The 24,755-nt window shown below is 58.4% G+C and overlaps 1 protein-coding gene across 2 annotated transcripts in view; it reads right to left on the bottom strand.

The window, feature by feature from the left end:
• Nucleotides 1-657: 657 nt before the first annotated feature.
• CFAP99 (cilia and flagella associated protein 99) overlaps nt 658-24,755 on the bottom strand; it is a 39,706-nt gene continuing 15,608 nt past the window's right edge. For both annotated transcript variants that reach the window (XM_025289569.3, XM_044945539.2), the window contains exons 4-16: nt 23,826-23,920; nt 21,626-21,738; nt 20,380-20,557; nt 19,163-19,243; nt 18,951-19,025; nt 18,100-18,171; nt 17,816-17,907; nt 16,965-17,169; nt 4,970-5,111; nt 4,710-4,861; nt 3,751-3,956; nt 2,040-2,202; nt 658-1,900 (exon numbers count right to left, since the gene is read on the bottom strand). In XM_025289569.3, coding sequence (XP_025145354.3) covers nt 1,793-1,900; nt 2,040-2,202; nt 3,751-3,956; nt 4,710-4,861; nt 4,970-5,111; nt 16,965-17,169; nt 17,816-17,907; nt 18,100-18,171; nt 18,951-19,025; nt 19,163-19,243; nt 20,380-20,557; nt 21,626-21,738; nt 23,826-23,920 — 1,682 coding nt within the window. In that variant the 3' untranslated portion in view covers nt 658-1,792. The remainder of the gene's footprint in view (nt 1,901-2,039; nt 2,203-3,750; nt 3,957-4,709; nt 4,862-4,969; nt 5,112-16,964; nt 17,170-17,815; nt 17,908-18,099; nt 18,172-18,950; nt 19,026-19,162; nt 19,244-20,379; nt 20,558-21,625; nt 21,739-23,825; nt 23,921-24,755) is intronic.

The following is a 24,755-nucleotide window of genomic DNA, read 5'->3' as shown; positions in this document are numbered from 1 at the left end:
ACCTTCCCCCATTGCAGGGACTTGTTCAGCAGACCATGTTGAATCCAGTGAGGCTAGAGCTCAAGGCTTGGAAGACAGAGAGGTTTTCCTCCTAAGAGAGCTGCCAGGCAGAGATGGCCCTTCCTCCAGATGCTGTGAGACTGGAACTGCTATCAGCTTGGAGACAGAGCTCTTGGATCAGGCATGTTCTAAAGTCCACCCTACCTTTGAATTACCAGTTATGCTGCTGCTGCTGCTGCTAAGTCGCTTCAGTCGTGTCCGACTCTGTGCAACCCCATAGACAGCAGCCCACCAGGCTCCCCCGTCCCTGGGATTCTCCAGGCGAGAACACTGGAGTGGGTTGCCATTTCCTTCTCCAATGCATGAAAGTGAAAAGTGAAAGTGAAGTTGCTCAGTCGTGTCTGACTCGTAGTGACCCCATGGACTGCAGCCCACCAGGCTGCTCCACCCATGGGATTTTCCAGGCAAGAGCACTGGAGTGGGGTGCCATTGCCTTCTCCATTACCAGTTATAGAAGGTGACAGTTCCCCTTTTGGAGCCGTCTGAGCTCCCGAGGGACTCTCTTGGGACAAGTCATCACCAGTGTATTCCCTCAATATCAAGTGAAATGGGTTTGAATGACAACAAAGGGTGTAAGAAATGCCATTTTTTAAAAATATGAAATTTAATCTGCTCCCAGCTCTAATTTGACAGGGAGGTGGGAAATTCCTCTTTTTACCAGCCTCGGTCGCAGGGAAGTCCTGGGGTTCTGACACAGTTGAGAATATTGGGGGAGAACTCTGGTCTTTAGTCTGTTCCTGTCACTTTCAGATGTCCACCCTCCTGATCTGGATGTGCCCTGGGATCCTGCCTCCCCCCTCTGAGGTGCCCTCTTCTCTGCAGGCCCAAGGAGGATGTGGGTATGGGATCCCTCTCCTAGACATCCATGCCCTGGCAGTGTGCAGACCCTGCCCTCCCCACCGGCTTGCCCATCCTCTCCCGGGAGCCGCAGCACACTGCGTGGTCTTCACTCAGCCAGCCGGTCCTCAGCCACGCACCTGCAGCCCAGGCCGCGGTCTGAGGACCAGGGGAATCAATCCCTTTCTGTCCAGGCCCTGGGCCAGGGCGCCTGCCCAGCAGCTCCAATCTCATTCCTTCGGTGAGCCTGGGGGAAGGCTGGGCCGTACTCTAAAGGCCTCCAGGCCTAGCTTTGGGTCCCAGGGCTTGGGGCAGTTCACTTCACCTTTCTGAGCACCTGTGGTCTCACCAGCAGAAAGGGCGCGGGGGACAGTTCCCAATTCCCTGGCCAATTCCCCGCATCCTCTGAGGTTTAGGAGATCAGGCGCAAGAAGGGCCAGTTGGTAGTGACTCAGTATCCTGGCCACTTCTAATTGCATCCGCACAACCACATACTCAGTCTTGGGGGTTCCTGGATTAGGCCACCTAATCCGGGCAGAGAAAGGAGATTCCATGGTTCCACGCGCACTGCGGGCTCCGGGAACTCGGGCGCGGGCGGGGTCGGGGAGCGGGGGGAGGGATGCCTACCGCTAGGCCGTAGGGAAGGGCAAGGATCTGGGCCAGGGTGGCCATGTTTAGCACATTAGATACAAGACACCCCAATAAAGCTGAATTCCAGCGGATACTTTCTTAGCATGTTTGTCCCACGCAATAACTGCGCGTCCCGCCTTTTATTTGGCAACCCTGCTCTGGGCGGGCGGAGACGGGCGGAGCGGGGCAGGGGGCGTGGCCCCGCGGTCTTCATTCGGGCTAGGGTCTCAGGGTCCTGGGTGGGGGCGAGGGGAGGCCGCGCGGCTCAGGCGGCCCCCAGGCGGCGCGCGGTCCCGCATCCTGGCTGCTGCGCCCTCAGCCAGCGCTCGCGGCTCCGCTCCAGCTCCAGCCTGCGCTGCGCCTCCAGCTGTGCCTGCGGGAGGGCGGGCGGTGGAGGTCGGCGCGCGGCGCTCCCCCGCAGCCGGACGCGGCTTCCCTGCGCGCCCCCCGACCCCGCACCTCGCGTCCCCGCCCACCGCGCGGCGCGCCCTCGCGGCCGCTCCGGGGCTCACCCGCTGCTTGGGGCGCACGGCCCGCGGCGCCGGCACGTGCCCCGGGGCCGCCCGCGCGCGCCGCTCGGCCGCCTTCTCCTGGATCCGGCGCTGCAGCTCAAGCACACGCTCGTCTTGGGAGGGCACTCCGGCAGCCGCCCACCGCGCCTTCTTCTCCTCCCACCTGGGCGGGCGGAGGGGCCGGCTTAGGAGGGCCTCGCCGCGGTGGACCAGAGAGGTTTAGGTGCCAGGGGAGAGCGCCCTCACACCCTCGGGGAACCGCTCCGGGAGGGTTCTCCCCGGCGCCTCTTGCCTTTTTGCTCCTTGTATTTCACAGTTGTAAGAGTATCCCACAGGTTTGCCTATGCACATTTTCGGGGATGAGAAAAGCCACCGCCCTTTCATCTTACCCTGCCTTCCCCGCTCTTGCCTAGAGATTACTGCTGCTAATATCCCGCTGTCTGTGCAGATCTTTCCATACCAGGCCCCACGGGGCCCGAAAAGTCACCCCCACCACCACTACTCCTACTACTAAGTCGCTTCAGTCGTGTCCGATTCTATGCGACCCCAGAGACGGCAGCCCACCAGGCTCCCCCGTCCCCGGGATTCTCCAGGCAAGAACACTGGAGTGGGTTGCCATTTCCTTCTCCAATGCGTGAAAGTGAAGTCGCTCAGTCATGTCTGACCTCTTAGCGACCCCATGGACTGCAGCCTACCAGGCTCCTCCGTCCATGGGATTTTCCAGGCAAGAGCACTGGAGTGGGGCGCCATTGCCTTCTCCAAAAGTCACCACAGTGTTCCCAAAACAAAAAGGGTGTGTGTGTGTCCATGCGCTTTCCGTTGAAAGAGATGTTTGACAATCAGATGCTACGTGTGACCCCACCTCCCCCCCACACACCCCCAAGTCCTAGTTTAAAAAGATAAAAGTTATAGTACTCAATCTTTCCAAGCTGTAGTGAACAGTTTTGGGGATCATTGGAGAGAAGTGACCAGGGACAGGATATTGAGATGGCGCTGGGAGTCTCTGCTCGTTTCTAGCTGTGTCACTGTGCTGTGGTTATGTAGGGCTGTTTTTTCTCATTAGATTCACACCAGAGCGTTTATGAGTGCAGTGTCCAAAACCTGCATGGGCTTCCCTGGTGGCTCAGCTGGTAAAGAATCCGCCTGCAGTGCAGGAGACCCCGATTCGATTCTTGGGCTGGGAAGATTCCCCTGGAGAAGGGATAGGCTACCCACTCCAGTATTCATGGGCTTCCCTGGTGGCTCAGACGGTAAAGAATCCGCCTACAATGCAGGAGACCTGGGTTCGATCCCTGGGTTGGGAAGATCCCCTGGAGAAGGGAAAGGCTGCCCAGTCCAGTATTCTGGCCTGGAGAATTCCGTGGACAGAGGAGTCTACAGTCCAGTCGCAAAGAGTTGGACACGGCTGAGTGACTAAGCACACACTTCCTAACTTCTGCCATTAAATAGCTGGCTTGCTATTAATGGATGAAGCACAGGGCTACAGGGTGTGGCCGGGTTCATCCGTCACCACAGGCTTTTTTTCCACCCTTTCAGAAGGCCTGAGACTTATCTAAGAAAACGGTTGCGGGGGGCGGGGGGGAGATTGCAAGGGAACTGACTGGAGGGTGGTGGATTGCTTGGAGGAAAACCCACGGGGGGAGTGGGGGGAAGGCAGACTCCCTGGTCCTTGGCCGCCCAGGGTGCCCGGCCTGGGGTCGCCGGTACCCACCTCAGGGCTGCAGACCTCCCCATGGCGGCGCGGCAGAGCGCCACCTGCTCCACCATGTCCCGCAGCCCCTGGCTCTTGGCGCGCTTGCCCTGGATGATCTGGTCTCGCCGCTCCTCCTCCTGGCGACGCCGGGTCTCCTTAAGCAGGGCCAGCCGCTCACGCAACTCCACGACCGACATCTCCCCCTCCAGGCCGTGGCCAGGGATCTGCAAGAGGACCGGGGTAGGGAGAGGCCCCAGGTCGGGAGCCAGGCCCGACCCTTCCCGGCCGGCCCCAGCCCCTGGCTTTCCCCCTGCACTGGCTTCATCGTCCTTCCTGAAGGCCACAGGCCTGGCCCCGTGCCCAGGCGGCCTCCCGTCCTCTCGGTGCTGTTTGTGTGGCAATGTCCACCATCCGGCTTCTCCCGCCTGGGCCCCCTACGCAGCCCTGACCTGCGCGGGGACACCTCAGCTGGGGGCCTGGTGGGGCCCCCATGGTACTCAGCCCTGTCTCCCCAGCCGGGACCTGGGGGCCCAGGCAGAGAGCCTGTCGGACTCTGCACAGCCCAGGACCAGGCCTACCCATCCAGGCCCATCCCCGCGTGCCAGCCTGGCCTCTTGCGGTGTTTCCCACACTGGCCCCTGGGAGCTGCAGCCTGCCCAGCACCCCTGCCATCCCTCCAGCGCACCTGCCACGCGGGCCTCGTGGGTCCCAGTAGCTCCCTCAACGCGCAAGTCCGTGAAGCTGCCTGGCTGACCCCCGGGGTGCCAGAGGCCTCCCTGGACCGGGTCCTCCGGCACAGCGCACAGGAGGCAGCTGGGCGTGAGTGGCCGGGTGGACCCCAGCTGGGGTCCAGACCACCTTCGACCTTGGTGGGAATTGTGGGTGCACCCTCCGCAGGATGCCAGGCCCAGGAGACGCAGGGAAGCTCCCCCGCTGGAGGGCACTGGATGGGCACAGGCCCTGGGCGGCGGCCTCACCTGGGTCAGGTCCACCAGCTTGCCCCTGCGCATGGGCTGAAACTCCAGGGCTCGCAGCTGGGAGACGAGGGTGCGGCGCCGCCTCTGCTCCTCCTTGGCCGCCTCCGCACTGCGCTGCAGCAGCTCCCGGTTCTCCTCCGTCACCTCCTGAGCTGGGGCCCGAGTGGGGCGCTGAGAGGCTCGGAGAGCAGCCGCCCAGCCACGGGGGCGGGGGTAGCTCCCGGGAGGGCACGGCAACCCCCCATGCCCCGACCCCCTACCTATCCGCTGGCGGCCCTTCCGGAGCTCGGTCTGTGCCACCCTGACGTTCTTCTGTGTCTCCATCACATGCTCCACCAGCTCCTTCATGGACTTTTCCTCCTGGAGGCGCCTCTCCGCGCACCGCCGCATCAGCTCAGCTGTCTGGACACAACCAGCTGCCGTCAGAGCCGCCCGGTCTGGCCCCTGAGCTGCTGAGGTTGGCCCTGAATCACCCGGGAACCTGGGTTTAGGCTCGCCAGTGTCTCAGGGGTCGGGCCTGCGGGGAAGTCCCACCTCACGCCCCTCCTGGCCTCCGCAATGGGGGTGAGCCCAGAACCAGGCAGCCACGGCCCTGGATCCAACAGGGTCGCCGAGGAGGGCGGCCAACAGAGCCCAGGGGAGACCGGGTCAGGGCCCCCGGTCTGCCCTGAAGCCCACCCACTGCTGACTCTGGCTGAGAGAGGAGGACCCTTCTTGCTTTGCAGCCACGTGGGGCCAGCTGTCCAGATTCTGCCCACGTCTGTGCACAGGCCAGGCCGGCCCCAGGGGAGCCCCAGGCACGACCTGACGGTCCTCCCACACCCCTCTTTCTCCTGGAGCCCCTGAAACGCGGCCCTGACCGCAGGGCGTGCTGCTGCCCCTGAGAAGCACGTCACAGGCCGCGTCCTGGCCCCTCTTCTGCTCTGCGCCAGGGGTTCCAGCCTCACCCACGTGTTCACTGGGACTGCAGTTGGCTTACTCTCGTGGCTGTTTCAGGGAATATATCACAACTCTTTGATCCATTCCACCATCAAGACACATTCAGGTTGTTTCCCGTTTGGCGCTATTGTGAACAATTCAGAATATTATTTTCAGTCTTCAAGATACTACAAAGTGGACTTCCCTGGTGATCCAGTGGTTAAGAATCTGCCTGACAGTGTAAAGCTGAGTGCTGAAGAATTGATGCTTTTGAACTGTGGTGTTGGAGAAGACTCTTGAGAGTCCCTTGAACTGCACGGAGATCCAACCAGTCCATCCTAAAGGAAATCAGTCCTGAATGTTCATTGGAAGGACTGATGCTGAAGCTTAAACTCCAATACTTTGGCCGCCTGATGCAAAGAACTGAGTCATTTGAAAAGACTCTGATGTTGGGAAAGATTGAAGACGGGAGGAGAAGGGGACGAGAGGATGAGATGGTTAGATGGCATCACTGACTCAGTGGACATGAGTTTGGGTAAGCTCTGGGAGTTGGTGATGGACAGGAAGGCCTGGCGTGCTACAGTCCATGGGGTCGCAGAGAGTCGGCACGACGGAGCGACTGAACTGGACTGACGGTACAGGGGACACGGGTTCGATCTCTGGTCTGGGAGATGCCGTGCGCTGCGCGACAGCCAGGCTCATGTGCCGCAGCTACTGTACCCTGTGAGCCCAGGGCGCGGGCTCGGCGAGAAGCAGCCAAGCCGCTGCTCACACAGCTGAAGAAAGCCCTCGCAGCAACGAACACCCAGTGCAGCCACAAAATACATAGAAGATTCTTTAAAGACTCTCCATTTAAAAAAGAAAAAAAAGATGCCACAAAGGACAGGGTGGGATGTATACCTCCCGTCACTGCCCAGCGCCGCCAGGGGCCCTGGACTGCCAACCCCAGAGGTCTTGGCCGCTGGGGGTTCATTTCAGACCACGTGGCACGTGGAGGGTCCGCCTGTGGTGGTGGCGGGGACTCCAGGCACACTGGGCAGGAAGGAAGCCCTGGTGAAGCAGTCTGCCAGCACATATAAACTGGCTCGTGGCCACCCCTCTCCATGCAAGTTCATCCCAGGTTCTAAGAAAAGGAACCAGCGTCCTTGGAGAGATGGCCACTTTTTGGCTGAGGAGGAGAAGGTACGAGATGAGCCTGGAGCATTTTATGGCATTGTAAAGGAAGGGGGGGCCTCCCTGGTGGCTCAGGAGTAACAAACCCGCCTGCAGTGCAGGAAACGTGGGTTCAATCCCTGGGTCAGGAAGATCCCCTGGAGGAGAGCATGGCAACCCACTCCAGTGTTCTGGGATATCCCACCGACAGAGGAGCCTGGCAGGCCACAGTCCTCACCAACTAAGCAACAACTAAAGTAACGTGCATGCTAAGTCACTCAGTTGGTCTGACCCTGCGGCTCTATGGACTGTTTGTTTCAAAGAGTAAAAATGAACTTCCCTGGTGGCTCAGACGGAAAAGCATCTGCCTACAATGTGGGAGACGTGGGTTCAATCCCTGGGTCGGGAAGATCCCCTGGAGAAGGGAATGGCAACCCACTCCAGTATTCCTGGCTGGAGAATCCCACGGACAGAGGAGCCTGGTGGGCTACAGTCCATGGGTCACAAAGAGTTGGGACACAATTGAGCAACTTCACTTTCTTTGGAAACTTTGTCATAAGTTCGAGAAATGCTTTGGTGGAAATACAAGGTGAAAAAAAAAGCAGGCTCCCAGAACATGGAGGAGTCCTACCTCAGGTAAGCAACCTCTGGGCAAAGAAAGATGCCTGGTCTCCGGGCGCCCAGCTTGTCGGCAGCACAGAGAAGGCTTGGGGGCCTCACCCCCGGCTCCCAGCTCCGTGTAAGCCTCGTGGAGCCCAGGAGGCCCGCGGCCGCCCGTGGAGGAGGCCCGATGAGGGAGGGAGGGAGGGAGGGAGTCTGGGATTGTAGTTCTGCCACTGCCCCAACCAGCGGGGTGACCTGGGCAGATCGCCCTGCCCCGCCCCCGTGTCTCTGCTGCTGACTGGGGTGGCGTTGCCTCCCCAGCTGCTCCCCGGCCCCCATCAGCCGTGGCCTCAGGCCAGCATCGCCCTTCGGAGGAGAAGAGGGTGGAGTGCTCGAAGAAAGAGGGGAGGCCAGAAAGCCGAATGGGTGGGCGGGCAGAGGGGCTGCAGCCTGGCTCTCCAGCCGGCCTGCGGGAGGACGGCAGGGGTCACCAGGGCGCCCGGAGCCCCGGGGCCGGCTCTCGGCTCTGTCTGCTCAGACGTAGCCCTTGGGCCCATGGTCCGGCCCGGAGTCCGCTCGGGGGCCAGCCTGGCCTCGCGCCTCCATGGGCTTCACACCAGGAGTCCCTCGGGGCCTCTGCACACCTCCCGCCTCTGCAGCCAGCACCGCCCCGCCCCAAGGAAGGGCCTTCAGCTGGGAATTCAAGGGAACAAGGACCGCGCCCAACAGCACCAAATAGAAAAATGCCCCAAGGGCCACCTAAGGGAACGATCCACCCAACACTTCCGTGAAGCGGGCTCTGGGAACGGGCAACCAGAGTGGGAAGGGTCCTTCACCCCGCGCTTTTGTGCACCGCTCTTCTGCATTAACAGTCTTCTGTGACAACGGATTAAAAAAGGTAATTATGTGAATTTCATCCATTTTTTCCCTCAATATAGTTACTTATTTCTATGGTTTATCAAATTATTTTTAAAAGGGGATAAAATTGGGAATTCCCTGGCTCTCCAGTGGTTAAAACTCTGCGCTTCCACTGCAGGGGGCACAGGTTCAATCCCTGGTCGAGGAACTAAGATCCCACAAGCTGAGCAGTGCAGCCAAAAAGAGAAGGGGGGAGATAAAATTTAGTGAAGACAGTATATTCATATTGTTTAACATTTTGAGACAGTGACAGAGCTACACTCAGGACTTTGCAATTGTGTCCTTTTCAGCCCCATTGCTAGAGTGCCTTAATACTGGTGACCAGGAAAAAAATCAGAAAAGCCCCCTGGGCCCCAGCTATGGAAATCGACCCTGGGCTCTGTGAGGAGGCCTTGGGCCTCAGGAGAATAACTGAACGTGTGTCTGAAGAAGAGGAAATTCAGATGGGCCCCAAACATCCTGCCCTTCGAATGAAAGGACGTCCCGTGGCTCTAGATGGGCAGAGAGGACAGGGGAGGCTAGGCAGGGAGGGCGGGCTCCTCTGGCCATGCCGTGGCCACGGCCTCTGGCGACACAATCCCATTCAGGCCAGTGGTTAAGACTCGGCGCTTCTACTGCAGGGGCTTGGGTTCAATCCCTGGTCGAGGAACTAAGATCCCATATTGTGCATGGTGTAGGAAAAATAAATAAATAAAGAACACTCAATTTAAAAACTTAGGAAAGAAAACAACTAAAATAATAGTTAAAAACAAGACAGAGGCTGTAAAAGTCACCAGTCCAGCATGAACGGAAAAAATGCAGGAAAAAAATGCAATTTTCTCTTCACATGTTCCTGTGCACGTTGCTCAGTCATGTCCGACTCTTTGCAACCCCATGGATTGTATAATCCATGGGATTCTCCAGGCTGGAATACTAGAGTAGGCAGCCTTTGTCTTCTCCAGGGGATCTTCCCAACCCAGGGATCGGACCCAGGTCTCCCGCATTGCAGGTGGATTCTTTACCAGCTGAGCCACGTCTAATCTGTTAGTTTGCTCGTAAAACACAGTTGTCATCTAAAACGCCTTAGCTGGATGTCCCAGGAGGGGGAGAGACGCCTCAGGACCCGCTCAGCGTGGGGCAGTCAGGGTCAGCTTCGCTCTGGAGGACACGGCTCGCGGCTCAGGATGCTGCCCTAGTTATGCGGACAGTCGGCGGGCGAGGTGCAGGGTGGCGGGAAGCCAGAGTGTTCTGTGCCTGCTTCCCAAGAGCAGCCCGGCTCCTGGAACACGGAAGGAGCCCCGAGGAGGAGGAGTGAGGAGCCCGGAGGAGTTAGGAGCGAGCCTGCGGGGGTGGGGGTGCTTTCCTTCCGGGAGGAGCTGCTCCCCCGGCACCTCGGATGGGTCGCCTGGACACAGTCTCGTCCCCAGCAAGGCTGCTCATCAGGCCGCAGCTTCTAGTCCAAGCCCCGGCCTCCAGCGCCCACCCCTCTGATGGGGTCTCTGCCCCTCCAGGTGGCTTCCCCAGGCTCCTCTCGGGGTCTCTGGTCAAGGCAAATGTGCGGCTGCTCAACTACAGCCCACTTTTGCCCTCCGCCCCCACCCCCCACCTCTGGACGTTTCCGCGTTGAGTCCCAGAGACTCTCAAACTCCAGGGAGACTGCACAGGATTCATCCCAGGAAGGCACGGATGGGTTAGCATTAAGAAATCCCTCATACAATTCACCACATGCACAGAGGTTGGGAGGAAAAGTGGATTCTCTCCATAGAGGCTGTAACTTCCACATCTGGGAAGACGGCGGGGGGCGGCGGGGGAGCACTTTTCCCTACTCCTCCCACTCGGCACAGCTAAAACCCCCGAATATAAATTATCAAACATACAGGGACTTCCCTGGTGGTCCAGTGGCTAAGGCTCCATAGTTCCAATGTGGAAGGGGCCCGGGTTTGATTCCTGTCAGGGAAGTAGATCGCACACGCCAGGCTCTGTGCTTCCAATGCGGGGGGTTGGGGGGTGGGGTGGGGTGGGGTGGGGAGCCAGGTTCGATCCCTGTCAGGGAAGTAGATCACACACGCCACAGCTAGGCCTTCCCTGGTGGCTCAGAGGGAAAGAATTCACCTGCTGACGTGGGCGACGGCATGAGCTGGATCCCTGGGTTGGGAAACTCCCCTGGGGAAGGGAATGGCCACCCACCCCAGTATTCTTGCCTGGGAAATCGCATGGACAGAGGAGCCTGACGGGATATAGTTCCACGGAGTCACAAGAGTCAGCTGAGTAACAGTGACCACGAATACTGCAACTAAGATCTGGCCCAGCCAGATGAATAAGTATCAAAAAAAAAAAAAAAAAATAAGAAGACTGCAAACAGTGGAGGGGAGAGGGCCGACTGGCGAGGCCTGCGGGGCCGGAGGAACGGCGCGGTGCTGGGCCCCCGGTCTCCTTTCTACCCTGTGTGTTCCAGGCTGGGGGCTGAAGGCCACAGGCACAGACGAAAAAGTGCAACCAAAGCCTGCTCTCTCCAACGGGTGTCAGCCGCTCAGCTGTCTGACTCTTTGCGACCCCATGGACTGAAGCCCACCAGGCTCCTCTGTCCATGAGATTTCCCAGGCAAGAATACTGGAGTGGGTTGCTATTCCCTTCTCCTAGGGATCTTCTCCACCCAGGGATTGAACCTGGGTCTCCCTCACTACAGGCAGATTCTTTACCAGCTGAGCCACCGGGGAAGCCAGGAGCCACCCAGAGACACAGAAGACGGTGCAACACGACCTGTGACATCACAGACAAAACCTGGGCAAAGGCTGAGTGGGCGTGGACTTCCTCAAGCCGTGGGACATGGGGCACAGGAATCTGAGCAGGGGCCTGCCCCAGGGGTCCCGTGTGCCAGAGGAGAGCTGGCAGCAAGCTCAGCAACCTGGCGTCCACCCCCACCCGTGGGAACAAGGGTTCCTTCACCCCCCACCCACCAGGGTGGCATCAGAGGAAGCTGAGTGCCAAGTGAGGGCTTTCCCCTCACGCTTGCCACGTGACAGTGAGGGCCACGTGGGGGCAGTTATGAGGTGCCCTGCCACTCCCGGTCAGGCAGCTGCCAGTGGAGGACTAGCAGAGCCCTTGCCCTCACGAGTAGCCCCTCTCGGGGGTCAGCAGAGGCATGTGGGGAAAGTGGGCTGATAAGCCTGCCTGGCAGTAACGCCGTGGTGCCTCCCTTCCCCTGCCAGAGCAGCGTCAGAGAGGGGCAGTTCAGACAGAAGGCTTAAATGCGACCCAGCAGCTTGGAACATAATACCCAGAATGTTCGGGTTTCAACCGGTTATCACACCACAAGCCAGGATGGTCTCCAACAGAATGAAGACACAATCAGTAGATGCCAACACTGAGGTCACAGAGGTGTTAGATCTGACAGTGGTTTTTAAAGAAGCCATCATTAAAATGCTTCAACAAGGCATTATGAAAGACATGATCTCAACAAATTTAAGATAAATAGCACAGAGCATGTTCAACAACCACGACGGAATCAACCAGAAATCAATAACAAAAAAGAACAAATGCTTGGAAACTAAACAACATACTCCTAAATAATCCATGGGGCAAAGAGGTATTTTCAAGTGAAGTGAAAAAGGACGCTGAACTGAATGAGAATGAAATACAACATACCAAAATTTGTGGACACAGCCAAAGCAACAAATAAACGGAGATGTACAACACCGAGCGCTTACAACAGAAAAGCAGCGGAGTCTCGCGTCAGTAATCCAACTCCGATCCCAAGAACCTGGGAAAAGAACAGAATAAAAGCAAAGCAAGCAGAAGGAAGGAAATAATAAAGAGCAGAAGTCAACAACATTGAAAACAGTAGAGAAAAATCAATGAAACAAGAAGCTAGTTCTTTGAAAAGATCAATCCAATTGACAAATCTCTAGCAATTCTTACAGAAAAAATGAAAAAACATAAAATCATCAATATCAAGAGTGAAATGCTTTAGACCCTACAGACATTAAAAAGGACAGTAACAGAATCTTAAAAACAACTCTTACGTTCATAAATTTGGCAACTCAGTGAAATGGACAATTTCTCAAAAAACAGAAACTGGTACAACTTACCCAAAACGAAACAGATCATTTGAATCGCCCTCTAACTTGTAAGAGAGTTGAATTTGTGATTTAGAAACGTCCAAAAAAGAAAACTTCAAACCCAGATGATTTCACTGGAAAATCCGACCATGTGTTGAAAGAATGAATATCAATTTGACACAATCTTTCCTAGAAAACGAGAGGAGAAAATACTTCCAAATTCATTTTATGAAGTTAGAATTACCCTGATAACCAAAACCAGACAAATAACATTACAAAGAAGAAAACTACAGATTAACACTTCTTATGAAACTACATGTAAGAACAACTCTAAGAAAATCAAAATAGTAGCAAATAGAATTCAACATACATAAAAAAGAATTATACAAACACCACAATCAAGTGGGGTGTATTCTTAGAATGCAAAGCTGGTTCAACATTTGAAAATCGGTCAATGGAATCCACCATATTAACAGCCTAAGACGATCACACGACTGTATCCATTGATCCAGAGAACCATCGGGCAAAATTTCCTGATCAAAAACTTTCAGAAAACCAGGAACAGAAGGGAATTCAGTCGACTTGATAAAGTGCACATCTACGAAAAACCCGACATCTAACATTACACTGAACAGGGAAAGACTGATTTCCCCCGAGATGGTGAGCCAGCCAGCGCAACGGGCAAGAGGAGGAAATGAATGGGATGCAGATGGGAGAGGAAGGGATAAAAGATGACATCCGCGTCACAGAGAGAAGCCCAGGGAACCTAAGACAAACGGTCTCGTTTGTCCGAGAAAACTAGTCAGGGAGTTCGGCGAGGCCACAGGACACAGGAACGACACGCAAGGCCAGCTGCATTTTGCAGACTGGCATTCACTACGTGGACGCCAAAATTGAACATAATAGCACCATCCACAACCACTTGAATCATGGAGAGGCACTCAGGTGCAGTCTCACATACGTCTACAGGACTTACACACAGAAACCTAATAACCAGATGAAAGAAAGACTGAAGCAAGTGGAGACATCCTGCATCCAGGGACAGGAAGACGACACTGGACGGCATCTGCTGGATTCGGCTCTGACACCATGTGTGAGAATAAGCTTCAAGCGGATACAGATCCAGGTTTAAAATTGAAACCACACAAACGCTAGAACAGACTGTGGCTGAATCCTTCCGTACCAGGCGCACGGGAAAACCCTTCCTCACTATTCCAAATCCAGATACAACGAAGGAGAAGACTCGTAAGTTTGATGACACGAAAACACGCGTGCACGGCCAGAACACAGCATTCAGGTGAAGCCGAATGAGTAACCGGGACATGATACCTGTAAGAAGACATTATAATTAAAGGCTTACTTCCTTAACAGGCAAGTGAAAGTTGCTCAGTCGTGTCCAACTCTTTGCGACCCCATGGATATACAGTCCATGGAATTCTCCAGGCCAGAATACTGGAGTGGGTTACCCAGCTGTTCCCTTCTTCAAGGGATCTTCCCAACCCAGGGATCAAACCCAGGTCTCCTGCATTGCAGGCGGATTCTTTACCAGCTAAGCCACCAGGGAAGCCCAAGAATACTGGAGTGGGTAGCCTATCTCCAGGGGATCTTCCCAACCCAGGAATTGAACTGGGGTCTCTTGCATTGCAGGTGGATTCTTTACCAGCTGAGCTACATAAAGTCAACGAAATAAAGGTTAAAAGCTCATAGAAAATGAACATAGTCAACTAATCTTTGACCAAGGCACCAATAAATTTCAGTGGAGAAAGGACAGTCTGTTTTATAAATATTAAAGGAGTCTCTTTTGTAAATATTGTTGAAAGAGCCAGATTTATGCCAACAGTGAGACTGAACCTCTACCTTAACCACACAGAAGAATCAACTCAGAATGGATCAAAGGCTTAAATGTAAGGCCTGAAGCCATAAATGGGCTTCCCCAATGGCTCAGATGGTAAAGAATCTGCCTGCAATGCAGGAGACTGGGTTCGATCCCTGGGTCAGAAAGACCCCTGGAGGAGGGCATGGCAACCCACTCCAGTATTCCTGCCTGGAGAATATCATGGACAGAGAAGCCTGGGGGTGCATGTCCATGTGGTTGCAGAGTCAGACACAACTGAGCAACTTTCAGCTTCACTTTTTGGGCTTCCCAGATGGTACCAGTGGTAAAAAATCCACCTGCCAATGCAGGAGGCTTTAAGAGACATGGGTTTAATCCCTGGGTTAGGAAGATCCCCTGGAGAAGGAAATGGCAACTCCCTCCAGTGTTCTTGCCTGGAAAATTCCATGGACAGAGGATCCTGATGGACCACAGTCTATGGGATAGCAAAAAGTCAGACATGACTGAGCATTCACACACATGGAATGGGAGACAATACTTGCAAATCATACATTCAAAATGACTAGACATCTCTTCAAGAAAATTAGAGATACCAAGGTACATTTCCTGCAAAGATGGGCACAATAAAGGACAGAAATGGTGTGGACCTAACAGAAGCAGAAGATATTAAGAAGAGGTGGCAAGAATACACAGAAGAACTGTACAGAAAAGATCTTAATGACCCAGATAACCATGGTGGTGTTATCACATAGAGCCAGACATCCTGAAGTCCAAAGTCAAGTGGGCTTAGGAAACATCACTACAAACAAAGCTAGTGGAGGTGATGGAACACCAGCTGAGCTATTTCAAATCCTAAAAGATGATGCTGTGAAAGTGCTGCACTCAAAATGCCAGCAAATTTGCAAAACTCAGCAGTGGCCACAGGACTGGAAAAGGTCAGTTTTCATTTCTATCCCAAAGAAGGGTTATGCCAAAGAATGTTCAAACTACCGCACAACTGCACTCATCTCACACGGTAGCAAAGTGATGCTCAAAATTCTCCAGGCTAGGCTTCAAGAGTACGTGAACTGAGAACTTCCAGATGTTCAAGCTGGATTTAGAAAAGGCAGAGGAATCAGAGATCAAATTGCCAATATCCGTTGGCTCACAGAAAAAGCAAGAGAATTCCAGAAAAATATCTACTTCTGCTTCATTGATTATGCCAAAGCCTTTGATTGTGTACATCACAACAAACTGGAAAATTCTTGAAGACATGGGAATACCAGACCACCTGACCTGCCTCCTGAGAAATCTGCATGCAGGTCAAGCAGCAACAGTTAGAACTGGACATGCAACAACAGACATTTCAAAATTGGGAAAGGAGTACATGAAGGCTGTATCTTGTCACCCTGCTTATTTAACTTATATGCAGAGCATGTTATGCAAAATGCTGGGCTGGATGAAGCACAAGCTGGAACCAAGATTGCCAGGAGAAATATCAATAACTTCAGATATGCAGATGACACCACCCTTATGGCAGAAAGCGAAGAAAAACTAAAGAGCCTCTTGATGAAAGTGAAAGAGGAGAGTGAAAAAGTTGGCTTAAAATTCAACATTCAGAAAACGAAGATCATGGCATCCAGTCTCATCACTTCATGGCAAACAGATGGAGAAACAATGGAAACAGTGACAGACTTCATTTTCTTGGGCTCCAAAATCACTGCAGATGGTGACTGCTGCCATGAAATTAAAAGATGTTTGCTCCTTGGAAGAAAAACTATGACAAACCTAGATAGCATATTAAAAAGCAGAGGCATTACTTTGCTGACAAATGTCTGTCTAGTCAAAGCTATGGTGTTACCAGTAGTCATGTATGGATGTGAAAGTTGGACCATAGAGAAAACTGATTGCTGAAGAATTGATGATTTTGAACTGTGGTGTTGGAGAAGACTCAAGAGTCCCCTGGACTGCAAGGAGATCAAACCAGTCCATCCTAAAGGAGATCAGCCCTGAATATTCACTGGAAGCTCCAATCCTTTGGCCACCTGATGCGAAGAACTGACTCATTGGAAAAGACCCTGATGCTGGGAAAGATGGAAGGCAGGTGGAGAAGGGGACAACAGAGGATGAGATGGATGGATGGCATCACCGATCCGATGGACATGAGTTGGAGCAGATTCTGGGAGACCGTGAAGCACAGGGAAGCCTGCGTGCTGTGTCCGTGGTGTCACAAAGAGTCGCACTCAACTGTGGAACCGAACAACAACATGAAGAACAGACACAAACGCGTCTCGCAGGCGAAGTGACACGTGAGCCTGAGGCACAGCCGCGACTCAGACCCCCGGGGGCACATCCAGCGAGCGTGGGCTCCTGCACGTCCCTGGGCCCTGCAGGCTCCTGCCTCGTCCAGGCTCCTGCCTCGTCCAGGCTCCCGCCAGAACCTCTGGACAGGACACCGGCAGGGCACCCCCAGCCAGGCCATGTCTCCCACGATGTCCAGAGCATCCTCACTGGAAACGTGGGCGACCCATATACCCTTTTGTGTCTTTTGCAAACACGTTTGCCTCCTGGAAGTTTCCCTCAGTCCTCCAGTCTCCCCTCATATGTAGGTGCAGGGACCAACCGACCCTGCTAGTAGGGGCGGGGGTGCAGCCTGAACTCGAAGTGTTGACCAGTCGGCCCACTGAGGCCCCTCCACCACCGCCCCCTACCCCGGCCCAGGCCATGCGGGGCCAGAGGACCCGGCCGGCTCTGTGGGTTTAGGAGGGAACGGCCGGGGCTGCTTCTGCGGTTCCAACCCCCACCCCTGGTCACCTCCTCCTTCTTCAGCTCCGCCATCCGCCTCTTCTCCCGTGCCACCTGCTGCCGCGCCAGCACCGCCTCCTCGTGGCTCAGCTTCCCCTGCAGCCGGCGGACCTCGCCCGCGGCCAGCTGCTCCTCCCGGTCCTTTGCTTGCATCTGCCTCTGCCACTCGAGGAACTCGGAGAAGTCCCCGGCCCCGTCCACAAGCCGGTCCACCCTGGGGAGACGGGGCAGCGGGCTCCCGTGAGCCCTGCCCGAAGCTCAAGGCCCACGGGGAAGGGGGGGCGGGGCGTGGCCTTCACGGGCGTGGCCACTCTGCACCGGACACATGGCCCCACACCGCCAGCCAACGACCCCCGCCCACCAGCCCTGGTCCAGCGTGTGCACCCACCCTCCGGCCGCGTCTCCCTCCTCGTCCCTTCAGCCGCTCTTCCGTCCACTCACCTGTGTCCGTCCGTCCTCCACCCCGCCCCCCCGCGCCCACCCATCTGTCTATCCGCCACCCCTATGTCCCTCTGTCCCTCTTCTCATCCAGCTGGTCAGACACCCAAGCTCCCCCCACAGCCCAGCTCTCCAGCTGAGAGCAGGGCCTGAAGCCAGGGCGGTCTAGGGGAGGGGGCACCCGAGAGGGCTCCCGGGAGGAGGCGGCCCCTCAGGGAGGTGTGCGCTGGCCGGGTTTCCCTGAGCCTCCACCTCCTCGTCTGTCCATCTCCTCCCTGAGTGGAGACGAGCTTTCAGGGCTGCAGCCATGACTCTGACGCTGGCCTTCTCGAGCCCCTGGGGTTCTTCGGGTGGGACTGTGTCCCCCACACCCCCCCACCCCTGGACCCTGCAAGGGGTGCCCGAGGCCCTCCCGTCCCCACCTCTGCAACTCCTTCTCCACCTGCCGCTGGTACAAGGCCCCTTCACGCAGGATGGCGGCTGTATTGAGCTTGACCGGGGCGTTGTCGTTAGGCTGCGGGAGAGGGTTGGGGCAGGCTGTGACGGTGTGGGGGGTGGCCTCGGAGCAGCCAGCGCCCCCCTGCCCCTCTGCCCTCCACACCCGCCCCCTGCCCTGCGCTCCCCTCGGCCGAAAGGCCCGGGATGTCCTCAGTGGGACAGGCCGGGAGGCGGACGCATAGGGAGAAGCCCTAGGATTCCCGCTCACCGTGTAGAAGGTCAGTTTCTGGGCCTTGAGGATACGAGGCGGGAGCCGGAGCCGCGGCTTCTTCTTGGAGTCCTGCGGGAGTCCGGGCCTGGCATCTGTACCAACGGGTGCCCCCAAATGCACCCCGGGGAGGCCTGGCCCACTCCCCTCTGCCCAGCTCGCCCTGTGCGGGGTCCCTGGGCAGGGCCCTGCAGCCGCCCCGGCAGGTAAGGAGGGTTTGGGGCCGGGGACCGCGGTTCCCAGTCAGGGCGCTGCAGCCTGCGGGCTCAGGGGCCCTCTCCCCGCTGCCCCGGGGCTGCCCCATGACGGGCCTGGCTGCTCCCTGCCCAGCCTTCTGCTCTGCTGACCCCGTCAGGGTTGGCACGGCGGTCCACGGGACAGCAGCTGGTGAGAGGCACCCCCCCACACACAAGCACTCAGCCGTGACACCAGGGCATGCTGCTCCCGGGCGGGGTGCCCTCTCCCCTGGCCTGCCCCCACTGCCCGGGGGAGGCTCACCTCTGGCCCAATGCCACCCAAGCGGGTCCACGGTGGTGGGGGTGTGGGGTGGGGGGGGGAAGGTCAGCCTCTCCCAAGGGGAGCGCCGCTCAGCGTCCACCCAGCGCGGGGCCTCCCGGCCCAGCTCCCTGACTTTCTTTATTGACAAATGCATCTTGGGGTCTTTTCTTACAGAAATGTTAAATGCTCAGTGTGGGAAGACCTGTAAACAGCCGGAGAGGGCCAGGCTGCCCCTGCTGGCCTGGACCGCATGCGGCCCTGCCGTGGGCTGGGGCCCCGCCCCCCCTCCCCGCTGTGCACAGGGAGGGGCCTGTCTGTGCAGCCCCGCTTAGGGCGTGGGGGGCGGGTGTCACCTGCAGCTGGGGCTCCCCGCGGCTCCTGGGCACCGCGCACCGCAGCTCCTCGATGTTGGCCCGCAGCAGCAGCTCCTGTGCAGGGACAAAGGGCTGCAGCCCCGCCAGCTGCCACGCGGTCCCCCGGCCACAGATGCACAGGCCGGCTCTCCGCCCCTCCCCTCCCCGCCCCCTGGCACCCCCACGGGGGTCTCCGTGTGCAGCCCACCGACCTCGGCCTTCCAGCGGTTGTATCTCTTGGTCATCTCCAGCAGCCGCTGCTCCTTGGGTGGCTGGTAGGTGCTCCTGGGGACCTGGTGGTGGTGGGGGCAGTGGAAGGGAGACCCGAGGTGCCAAGCCGCACTATGAAAACTAATAAGACTAATAAAAACCATAAAAACTAATTGATGTCATTAAGAAAAGGATCTGGGTCAACAAAAAGGAAACTGAGACAGCTGATAGAGGCCAGGGGGTCCATGGAAGGCCTCTCAGGGAAGAGACTGTAAGGAGACCAGACGGGTGGTGGGAGTGGACTGGGACCCTGAGACCGTCCAGCGCCATCCCTTTACCCTTCACTTATTCCTTAGTTCTTCTGGGAGATGCGATTGGTTCTGGGAAACTGAGTCCATCACAGGCGCTCAGGGTAGAGCCCAAGACCAGTCAGAACACTGCGCTCTCAGTCACGGTCATCAGGTCAAGGGCAGATACGCAACCCCAGTTGGTCTAATCACACTGTCACAGAATTCTTGGCCCTAGGCATCTCCGCTCACGCCCTGGACAGTGAGTTGTGGGCATGAGGCCTGGATGTTTGGCTACCATGAGGGAAGTCAGCCCAAAGATCAAGCTGACCCTCAGCAGGAACAAAGGGGAAGAGGGTCACAAAGCAGCAGCCCCAGCACCCTGATCAAGCTATGCCTGAAGCCCATCCTAATTCAGCTGTGAGAGTCAGCTAGTCCTCTATCGTCTAAGCCAGACTGAGCTCTTTTTCGTTGTCATAAGAAGCATCTTGACTGAGAGACGGCAACAATGCAGGGGAGCGGGAGGCAGCGAAAAAGGGTCTAGGCAGATGGGATAGACAGGCAGAGACCCCGAGGTGGGGAAAGCCTACACGCACGCACACACACACGCGCGCGCGCGTACACTGTGGGGAGGGAGAGGTGCATAGCAATAGGGTTAAAGAGGGCTCTGAGCACCAAGTAAGATAGGCCTGCACCCTGCGGCCACCAGCTTCACTCCACGCCTACTCACCAGACCTCACTCCCTGGTCGCCCACTCCCCTGGGCGGGCTCTGGGCTTCCCTCTCTGGGTGAGATGGGGTGGTGGGGGCATTGAATGCTCCTGGTCTGGCCCATGCGCCCTCAGCCCTGGAAGAACCCAGCTCCACCCCGGCCCACATGGCCCATGCTCCCTGCCTGCACAGGCTGGGTCCACGGAGACCTGCTCCACTTACCGGTCTGGTCTTGGCCACCTGGGGGACCAGCTCAGGCACAGGGATGGCACGGGGCCTGGGGGTGGTCAGGCTGAGCTCCTTGGGCTCTGTGACCTTGGCCTTGCTCTTTGGAGGAGAGAGCTGGCTGGTCAGCTCCCCCTGCAGCTGGTCGATCAGCTCCTGGATTTCCGGCTGCCACCTCAAAGGCAAAGTGGGAGCAGCTTGGGATGGGCTTCCTGTGCAGGTCAGTGAGGGGACAGCCCCTCGGCACAGGGGAGGAGGCTGTGAGCGGGCAGCAAGCAGGCGAGTCAAAAGCAAGCTCCCTGGAGCTGCACCACTGTGACGGGCGCAGAGGAGGCCGTGGGAGGGGGTGAGGAGGAGGGAGTCTCAAGGTGGGGGTGCCCCAGACCAGGGGTTCTGGAAGGGCCCTGCTGGGCTGCCCCCGAGGTTTGGGCTCCTCCCCCCCATGCCTCCTCACGCCAGTGGGCACCACCGGGCCATTGCCCACGTAGCCAGTGCGTGATGCCTCCTGGGGAGACTGCTTGGTGTGACTCTTTCCTGCCCCAGCCTGAGGTCCAAGGTCACCAGGAGGAGGAAGGGCGTGTCTGAGGGTCAGCAGGGCTGGGGTCTCGGGGGGGCGGGGCCGGTGAGGAAGGGGGCTGTTCACAGAGCCGGTGAGGAAGGGGGCTGTTCACAGAGCGGGTGGGAAAGGCTGCACAGGGGGTGCTGGGCGGGGCCACAGGGTCTGCAGGCCTGGGCGGCTGGGAGCAGCCCCCCGGGCAGGCAGTGAGTCCAGCCAGGTGGGAGCGAGGCCCTACCCTCATGAAGGGCCGGCTCTGGGGGCACCACACTGCTCAGGGCCGGGCCTCCTCCCCCGCATGGTGGGGGGCCTCCTGTACCCGGCTGGCACCCGAGGGCTCTGCCACTGCCAGAACCACCTGTTGGCCCGTCCCCAGGAAGACAAGGTGGCTCCCCCAACCCTGGCAAAGAGGGCCAGCTGCGGGGGGCGCAGCTGCACGCTGGCCCTGGCAGGCCCACTGGAGGTCCTTCCGCCCGCGGGTCCTGGCCTGCACCAGCCCAGCCGGCATTGGCCTGAGCCTGTTGAGGGAGGTTGCGGAAGGCGGTGGGGACAGCTTTGGGGTGACGGGCCCAGGAGTGGCGCTCCGGGGGCAGCTGGGGAAGAGATGCAGGCCCCTCCTCTGCCCCGGTCACGAGCTGGCTGCCCTCGAGGACGCCCGCCCCCAGGTGAGACCCAGGCGCTGCCCACCTCATCAGGGGGTTGATCCAGTTCTCCTTCACGTGGGAGGTCTCGTAGACGAGGCTCCACTCGTCCTTGATCCACGAGCCGAGGTTCAAGGGGTTGAAGAGGAACCTGAGGAACTGAGGAAAGAGGGAGCGGCGGGGGCCAGACCCACTAGGTAAGAGTGAAGACCTGGGGGGCCCCCAGCGGGGAGTCAGTGCTGGGGGGGCAGCTGTGGCTGGCGCACCCCCAGGAGACCTCAGCTGGCCGCAGGCAGGGGTCCAGCCCCCCTGGCCTGCCCCCTCCTGTGGGCCCCGGGGAGCTGCCTGTCGTTCACCTGGGCCCCTGTGTTCGCCAGCGGGGCCCCTGTCAGCTGTGGGCCCCGGGCTTCAAGCCCTGCACCCCCTGGGTCTGTACGGACACCCCTACCCCCTCCTCCTCACCAGCTCTGGTTGGGTGGGGGCTGGGAAGGCCCTCAGCCCTGATGCCAGAGGGGGTGGCGGTGGGCAGGGGGCAGGGGCAGGGCCTCTGGTTGCCTGCTGCTGCCTCCTCTGGGGGCCCACAGCCCCCACAGGCATGTCCGCCCCTCCTCCTTCTGCTCAGGCCTCCATACCCTTCCTCAGGGAGAGCTGCCAGGGGTCCTTCTAGAGTCTTCCACAGCTTCCCACTCAGCAGCCTGGCCCCTGCTCCCCCGTGCCCCGACCCCCCGGGGCCTCTGTCTACCCCCTGGGCACCACGGAGGCTGTCTCAGCTCCTTGCCTACCCCCTCCCAGTGTTAGCTCCATCTTCTAGTTCCTGTTCCCACTTTCTGATGAAGGAGGCAGTCAAGTCCCTATGGTTGGGGCATGGGGTCTCTGCAATTCCTCCTCCCAGACCACTGCTCCTGGGGCCCACCACTCCACCCCCAGACCCCCTCCTCTTCTCAGCACAGGGGGTCTGTTGACCCCCATCTGGGGACACACAGCTCCCCGTCCGCCCGTGGAGGGGGGCTCTCTGAAAGGAAGCCGCATTGGAGAGGGTGTGGTGGCTGTGGGCACCGGCCGGGAGGCCGAGGCAGCTGCGAGACCTGGGGCAGGCTGACTCACTTGTGGGCCTTTTGCTCAACAATCATAACAATTTCAAGACTCTGACAGCAGAGTGTGAACCAAGTGCAAGCACTGCAGCCGGGACGCGGGCCCCGGGCCGAGGGGGCGTTGTCTCTGAAGAGCGCTCAGAAATGCTGTCACGAAATGAAGCCCTCGCTTACGCTGACTATGCAAACGTCCACGCACTGTGACTTGCTTACGTTTACACGTGGACAGGAAAATGAGTGGCTAAACGTGCTGCCTTGGTCACCTGCCAGTGGGCGGGTGCAGATCTCTGGGGCAGTGGTCCCAGGAGTGTCCCGGCTCCTGGCTCCCCGCCCCCTGGCCCCAGGCCTCTCCCTTCAGGGCTGCCCCTGCAGTGCCTGCGGCTTCCCTCCAGAGGGGCCCCAAAGCACTCCTAGGGCCTCAGCTGTCCCTCTCTTCTCCCGGGAGTCATTATCCTGGCCTGGGGGCTGCCCCCCCCACCAAGCCAAGTAGGGAGGAAACAGCCAGCGGTTGAAAGCCTGGCCCAAGAGCCAGCTCTGCCGCTCAGCTGCTGTGTGATGTCGAGTTAGTCACCGAACCTCGCTGTGCCTCAGTTTCAACTGTGGGCTGAGTGCCTGTAGGAGTGGCCTCCCCCCGTCCCTGTGAGGGTGGACCAAGAGCTGCTCGCAGAGGAAGCCGGGCCCATAGCAAACGCCCGTGGGAGCGGCCGGCAGAGGGCAGCGGGCCTCAGGCCCATTCACGGTCCTGCAGGCCCTGAGGCCCCAGGCATCCTGAGCTTTCTACCCGAGTGAACAGGCGGCCACAGAAACGGCCTGGGGGGTGTTGCAGGGGTGGGCTCCTGCAGGCGCCCTGTCGGAGGCTGCCACCCCTCAGGACCTGCTCCGGACTGCACCCCCTCCCGGCCCTCCAAGGCCGCACAGCCCCTCCTGCAGGGAGGAGAGGCTGCCTGGAGCTCGGAAGGTTCCAGAGGCCCAGAGTATGAACAGGCAAGGACGCCTTGTCTCGACTAACAGCTCACATCCAGCAGCGACCACGCGCCGGACCGTGAAGAGCAGAAACCAGCTTCCCCAGGCCTGAAAAGGGCGCATTTGCAGCAAGGAGGGGTGGGGCCTGGGGTCTGAGAACAGAGCTTGGGGCTGGGGGCGGCAGGGGCTCACCTGGCACACCTTGTGGACGGGCTGGGACCGCATGACATCCCGGAAGAGCTGAAAGCCGAGCTCCTCCAGCTGGAACGTGGCCAAGTAGCAGATCACTGCAGGGAGACAGGGCGTGGGCCTGGGGAGCAGGATGCTGGGGGCCCCGCCCGGGCATTCGATCCCGGGAGAGGCACCCGGGGCTAAGGGCCCGAACAGCGAACAGAGCCAAGGGCGCCCGCCTCCCTCGGGCCGTGTGGCCAGAGGCGCCCGCTCCATCGGCCCCGTGAAAATGACAGCCTGACACACCAGCACAGGCGACGGGGGCAGCGGGGGGGTGGGGGGGCCGGGTTCCAGGGCTTCAAGCACTCCCAGGTTGTAGTAGCTCGTTGGATACATTTCCAGAAATTCCAAAACTGGGGTAAAAGTAAAACCATCTTGCATTTCAGTTTGTGAATTCTGAGACTGGAAGCCGCTGGACTGGGGGCGGGGAGCCAGCAGCCCAGCTCTGGCCCCGGCATCGGGCCCCCCCCCACTTCTACCTCTGTGCTCCCTGCAGTCCCGACCCCTCCCTCCCAGACAGGGCCATCGAGGCCCAGGGGCGGGACCAGCTTCCCCGACTCAGACAGCGGCCACTTTGCCCGGTGTCACCACACCCCAGGAAGGCAGCACAGCACGTGGGGGCTTAGTTCCCTGGCCAGGGGTCGAACCCACGGCCCCTTCACTGGCAGCCCGCAGTCTTAACCACTGCACTGCCAGGGAAGTCCCCAGACGCCTCCTTCTACTGAATCCCCTCTGGGAGCGTCCAGAGTACAGCCAGAACGCCAGCTCTGCATGTGGCCCTCAGGCCGTGGGGCCAGGAGCTCAGCTGATGATGAAGACCCGTCCTGTTACCCAGACTGGCCTCCAGAGCCACCTGTCCCAGCCAGGCCAGCCCTCCCTCTGAGGCCTGCG

The sequence above is a fragment of the Bubalus bubalis genome, chromosome 7 (genome assembly GCF_019923935.1).
Source record: "Bubalus bubalis isolate 160015118507 breed Murrah chromosome 7, NDDB_SH_1, whole genome shotgun sequence".
Taxonomy (NCBI): Eukaryota; Metazoa; Chordata; class Mammalia; order Artiodactyla; family Bovidae; genus Bubalus; species Bubalus bubalis.
Note: the sequence above shows the minus strand (reverse complement) of the source record. Positions and strands in the feature narration are given on the sequence as shown.